The following is a 6866-nucleotide window of genomic DNA, read 5'->3' as shown; positions in this document are numbered from 1 at the left end:
GTATACGTTACGTGTACTATATATTTCAAATAAAATTTTTCTTACAGAAGATTTAGAATGTAGTCTAAATATACATATATACAAGTAAAATTCAAGTTAAAAGTCGAAGCAATTTCATGCATGTAATAGAGTCACTTTCGAGAAACAACTTCGATTCGCTTTATCGATTTGCTACTAACACGCGAACCTTCAGTTTGTCAATGTAACTGTACATCAATCACAGTCAGAAAGTTTGAGTTTATTCGATGGATTCATAGGAAGCCGAAAATACACGCTTTCGAGAACATGATAGAAGAGAAGGTCGGTTCAATTCAACCTTCATACACAGCTCATTTTTTTCAATTCTAGAAAAGTTAATTGTGGTTAATTTTTTTTTGTTGGTTAATCGAATTACCACAACAAGATAAATATTCTCAATTTATCACAAATAAAAAACGTCTCGTTTAAATTATAAAATTAAATTGCAACTAAAATAAAACAGTTAAAATAAGGCTATTTAATAATTATTAAAACGAGATACTTAATTCGTATCTATCTTAACCAAGAATCTATTTTTAACATATGTAGTCGTATATAGCGACCTGGTGCCCAGTATGTGACAAGCAAGTAAGCATCGAGGAAAGGGACACGTATACAGACTTCTCACGCATATCCGTAAATATCATCCCGAGATCGCTGGCAAATGTTTGAACAATCAGGTATATATGATAAACGTTCGCTTTTTCCAAAAATATTTTTCAATTCCTCCATATGAAGATAAACGTAAAATATAGCAATAAAGATATGTGAAAACGTTGATACGATTCTATCAATATACATCGAAAGTGAAAAATATTATTTACACGTATTACTAATCTTGCTGTTTATTTTATTAAAAATTGTGTTCCTTTATATTTTGCGTATTAAAATTTACTTTTTAATTTCGTATTTTAAATAATATTATCTATATTTAACGATAAGTAAGAATCTACATCATAAATTTTGGTCAATTTGGGTTCTCAAATTTCGACATTTTTCGGTCCTGGGGGTGTTAACCAAGAAATTAGATATCTTGATAGATGGGACAGATAACTTGATAGATGGGAGGATCGTACGAAAATTACGCGTAAAAAAAAGCGGAGACTGCACGTTCATGTTTGTAGTGGCCTTATCGTTTCGCGTTCAACCTTCGACCTTCTTCTTATCCATCCCGCAAGTCGATCCTTCAACCCATGAGTCTCTTGGGTCGAGAACATATAAAGTTGCTAAAAGGGATAAGAGTGACTTCTCGTAATCCTCGAAATAAACTTACAAGAAATACGATATTGAAAATTCGTGTGTGTGATAAATGCAGTCTGCGTCGTAATATATATAACAGAATTTCGAATCTTATAGCTGTAATTTATTTTAATTAATTGATTGATTACTTATGAGAATTATTTCCATTTTTTCTAATCTTCGTTTTCATAAAAATCTGTATTTTGTAATAGATTAAACGAGAGTTTATTTTGATAAAAGGTACTGGTATAATTTTAATTACTTGACTCATATTACTTGTGTAACGAAGATTTATCCATAATTTTTTTTATCTCAAGATTAAATTAATTTAAAGAAATAACAATAATTATCTAGAATTACTCTTAAAGAAAATTTTTCATAAATTCCATATACATTTTCGCGTAGAAATAAAATCACGTGATGTACACGAAAGGGTCGGCGACGAGTGCATTTCCCTTATTTCCTCTTGACTTTTTTCAGAAGAACGGGGCTTTAAGGATATCGTCGAATCGGGTTTCGTCTCCGGTCACGCCAGTCGATAGTAGCGGCAAGAAGAACGAGCCGAAGAAAGTTTACGATACTCGTGGTAGATACCGATGCGATTAAACCTTACGTGCCGCACGGCAGCAGAGAGAGCTTTCGCGATATATCCTAATTCAGATACGATAAACGCTAAAGTTCCAAGTTTGGTGCGAGTCGCCGTGGTTATTTCCGTTTTGGATTTATGTGATAGTTCACCATATCTAAAGTAGGCCAATACGAACAGAATCATTGATTAACAAGGAAGCATCTGAATAATTACGAAGCAAGCCATACGAGGCTAAGCAGAAATTAACGTATTACTTAATTCTCAAATATTATTAAAAACAATATTTCATATTTATTGTTATTAATTTTAATTATTATATATATATATTTATATTAATTTTAATTATTAATTTAATATTTAGAAAAAAACTGCTTTAGGAAATGCTTACATGACATAAATAAATCGTAGGATTTAAAGTTTCTCGTAATGTTAAAAAAAGTAACGAGGTTAGAGATCAGAAATTGATTTTAAAATGTTCACATAGGTCCGGTCGCACTGACGTCGGTCAGAATTTCTAGCCACGATTAACCGAATCCTCTCTTTTCCTTTATATAATATATACAGACATTCAATATTTAGAAAAATGATTGAAATACGATTAAAGCTGAGCGATGTCGGTAAAACCGGTCCTTAGAAGAATGTTTTGTCGTCTGTGGTCTATCCAGCGCGACGACAGTTTGCGGTTCCGATTGTGGTCGATGTGAAAGCGTTAAACGGATGCCAAAGTAAACCTGATCGATAATACAGGATTACAACGGCATCTATTAAAGATTTAACACTCGTTTTCTCTATTCGCAGTGGACACGTGGAAATTACACGACGAGAGGAAAGTCTGTCCCCAATGTCAGAAGGAAACTATGCCTACGCTTCATACGCGCGGCGACAAACTGACGACTTCACATATCGGAGCCCTTTGCCTTTTCGGGTACGTGTCAGAGATCGAAAAAATCAATTAATTTAATTAAAATTAATAGAGAAAGAGCTTCAAAAAATTTAAATAAATTATTATTGAAATTATATTCGATATTAAAACAATTTATGATAAAAAGTGTTATACGAAAAGTTTTTTATTTAATTTGTTAAATAATTAATTCGTTTAATCAATCGTACGTTTAATTCTAGAGTACTATCGCTGATAAATCATCGCGTAATATTACTGACAGATAGGAAGTCGTCTTGCTGCTTTATCTCTAATGATTTATAACATTTCTTTTGAATACGACTCTATATAGACTCCTACAGAACTCTCGTGTTTATCTGATAAAACTTTTTGCCTCCTATATATGTAATGCCGTTTCTTTCGTGGCAACCTTCGTTACTCTTAACGAGAGATAGCTTTTTGCTGATCTTTTCACGATGGTCGGCCAGACGAAATTTTTAAAACTCCGTGGCTCCCGATGTCCAACTGATCTCTCATATCATTTTGAGAATTTCTATTCTAAGAGTTTCCGAGAAATTAAAATTGGAAATCTAAATTCAATTAAAATTGAATATAAACTCCTGGATGTTTCAAGATAAATATTTTCAATCCTTTAAAAATGTCCCCTTCTATCTTCGAATGCTATGTTATTATGATCTTTTAAGTAAACTGCAATTTCTGTACCAACACCCTTACGCTTGCAATTCGTGCACAATAGTGCTATCAGATTCTCATCGCATGGCGATTCGCAACAGATGTTGGCCGTTTTGCTTTATTCCTTTAATGATGAAGCGCGCGAAGAGGGTTCGCATGATCTGCCCATTATGCGGCCACGTTTACGGCACCTTCGAGTACAAAAACGCGAAGCTGACGCCCTGCAAGCTCGCTGACGTCGAGAATTCGAAAGCGGCAGGACTTGCATCGGCCATACCCGCGAGCTTTCGTGTACGAGCCACGAGAGAAGAATGGCTGGAAAATTAATAAAAAGCACATGTGAACGTTCATTAATGACATATCGACGATAACAAACGTCATTGTGCTTTTTCCGAACAAAGTGTTTTCAACGTTACGGTCGTTTCGATACTAATATTTCGATACCGATCGCCCGCGATAATTATGTTCATCACGAAAGAGAGAGCTTAATTAACGCGCACGTTTTGTTGTTCTACATTTTAATAAAGTACTTTATCAATATATTGCTTTGTTGTACATAATCTACATAAACAATTAAGATCCGCTTGATATTTTAAATAACAAATGAACTACCATCCAGCTAAAATTTATACGTTTCCGCTAATGAATGTATTTCGAAAACGAGAAATTAATTTACAAGACTACTGTTACAAATTTATTTATAAGGAAATAAGGATACTAAAGGTTTGTTTATACTACGCTAATGTATATAATATTTCTCGGAAACAGATTTTCGTATATAGATTTACATTTATAACATATAACATCAAAGTATTATTTCCGTAAGAGAAATTGCCAATAATGGACATTGAATTACCAAATTAAAACAATGCTAAGATATACATTTAATCGTTGAAAAAGATAAAAGAAATGGGCGTTAGAAAAGATAATAGAAAATGGATGGATATTATGAAATTATTCGAAGCAAATTCCGATTGGAAATTGCTCAATTATTTCCTAGATTTTTATTGTGTTCATTAAGGCTATGTTCAGATTCCCACCCGAGTGCCACCCAGGTATCCTTCTATCCTTATTGTTTACCAAATGTTAAACATGGATGACATGACACCCGGAGAGCACTCGAGTGGGAATCTGAACACGTCCTTAGAGAAAAAAAATGATTCCGATCAGAATCCATACCAAGTATCCGAATTTATAATATATTTTATAATTTCAATAAAAAAAAAAACTGCAAGTTGGCACACGACTTATATGATACATTGTTGTTTCAATATGCAGTTACGCGCGAGATCAACTCGTGTGAAACTGGCCCCTCAATATTAAAAAATCGATTTTTTTCTTCATGCATTGTTCAAAAGATACAAAAAAATTAAGTTTTGGTATCGAATTAAAAAATAATTTTTTTTTTCCCACACACAACACATTCGTTTGCTTATCGTTTGCTCAAAAATCTTTTGAACTAAGGGTGAGCAAACGGAAATTCCAACTGAGCATTCGTGAGCAAACGATGAGCAAACGAATGCATGAAGAAAAAAAATCGATTTTTTAATATTGGGGGGCCAGCTTCACACGGATGCGAGATCATCAGCTCTCGGACGATTTCCATAATGACTTATTATGTCCGTAATTAAACCGCAAATTTTGTTGTAATCAGAGGCCGCGGCAGTTCATATCGGTTTACCGCAAACAACGCGATTGAGCGCCGCGCGTTTAAAACAGTAATTAGAAATGCGTTCGTAAATTCTGTTCATTAATGTGCTACGTCCCGAGTGTGCGTTCTCGCTGCGAAATGCGCGCGTGCAGCCGGCCGGTTTATGTTTATCGCGCGCGCACGAATGAATTTATGCTTCTAGAAAGCAGCGCGCTTTTGTAAATCACAAAGGGCGGAATGCAAGCGGAGCGGGCCGTCGCAAAGTGGCATGTTGTTCCCGTGGATTTCGACACTGAAAGCACCCGATGGTAAAGCTCGCGCGCCGAAACGACCGAACAATGTCTTCTCCACGAAAGGTCTGCACAAAGCCAACAGCCTTTATTAATTCTAAGTAAATTAAAAATTACAGAGTATACGAACATAATCAAGATAAAAAGCAGGGAGTTTTATATTCTTCTTCCTTTTCGCTCTTCTGTCAATCCTAAATTAATTAAAAATTTTATTATTATAAAACCGGGAGGAAAGTTTATTATAGAATATAATATAAATAATATGTATCTGAATATGCACGGTAAAAAACATTTTATATTTGCGTTAAAACTAGTCTACTAAAATCCTCGTTAAAATTTTATGTTGAATTTTTAACATATCCGAGTGTTAATTTAACATAATAGGACCATGTTATTCAAACATTTAAATTTAAATTGATATTCAACATTTTTTAATGTCAAAACAATAATTTATGAATAAATGAACAAATAACATAAAAATAATGTATTTTAAAATATAAATTCTAAGATAAATAAATAAAATACGTTAATTTAATGTGTGTATAACAGTTAGTTCTAATGAAAAATATGCTTCTACAGTTTGCTTATACAAATTGTGTCAGTATTTTTATTAATTTTTTAGATAATATATTTGTATTACTTTCAAATAAATTTATTTTGTATGAAATTAACAGAAAAATTTGAGTTTTGGGTTGCAGTATGTATCTTTAACACAAATTTTCTAATTGTATAGGAGCATGGTTATATAAAGACTATGACACAAAAAGAACTTTAAGACTTAAGTAATAAGCAATAGCAAATCAACATTTTGGATTTGCTACTGCTTGTTTACGTCTTATTGCCTATTTTTTGTGTTGTAGCTTTTAATGTAATACTTATATATTTTTACAGTTGAAACATGGAAGTATCACGACGAATCAATTCGTTGTCCTGCATGCGGAGTGAAAAAGATGCCGATAATATTAAAACAACAAAAATTTACGAGTTCTCGTCTGGCTGCATTTTGCTTAATGGGGTTAGTCATCAAAAAATCTTTATAGTTTTACTAAAAGCAACGAAAAACTCCACCGCAATTGCACGTTGTTAATATATATGTGGCAAAAAATTATGCAAATTGCTGATTACATAATTTTAACTTTGATATCGATCGCAATGCGTGCGTAAAATAATATTCATATTTATTTATTCAACGCCTAAAAGCATCGTGACAAATCGATAATTTAGTACTAAATAAATAGAAGCAATGGAGAAAAAAAAAAAGAGGAATTTCGTTCGCATATTTCGCGTAAATTCGCACCGATAAAGCAACACCGCAGTAAAACAAGTTTTCGATAATCGCTTATTAGCGGCGGTAAAAACGACGCTAATTAGCGAGGCGCACCTGCGGAATAGTCTCTCCCCTATAATGTACGGGTTTTTCAAAAGACCAACGCGCGGCCATAGCGCAAAACGGTTAAAGCGCGAATCGTCGCGAATCGTAATCATAAAATCCCTTTCGTTAAATTT

At 33.4% G+C, this 6866-nt stretch overlaps 1 protein-coding gene across 1 annotated transcript; it reads left to right on the top strand.

Annotated features, from left to right (window-relative positions):
* Positions 1-212: 212 nt before the first annotated feature.
* On the top strand, positions 213-3746 carry LOC108776177 (uncharacterized). The gene is given in 6 exon segments (XM_083287326.1): positions 213-300; positions 568-630; positions 633-713; positions 1738-1843; positions 2645-2771; positions 3521-3746. Coding segments are annotated over 6 exon segments (618 nt in total). The 5' UTR covers positions 213-285.
* The last annotated feature ends 3120 nt before the right edge of the window (positions 3747-6866 follow it).

The sequence above is a fragment of the Cyphomyrmex costatus genome, unplaced genomic scaffold (assembly GCF_001594065.2).
Source record: "Cyphomyrmex costatus isolate MS0001 unplaced genomic scaffold, Ccosl1.0 scaffold344, whole genome shotgun sequence".
Lineage (NCBI taxonomy): Eukaryota > Metazoa > Arthropoda > Insecta > Hymenoptera > Formicidae > Cyphomyrmex > Cyphomyrmex costatus.
This window is presented reverse-complemented; position numbering and strand designations above follow the sequence as displayed.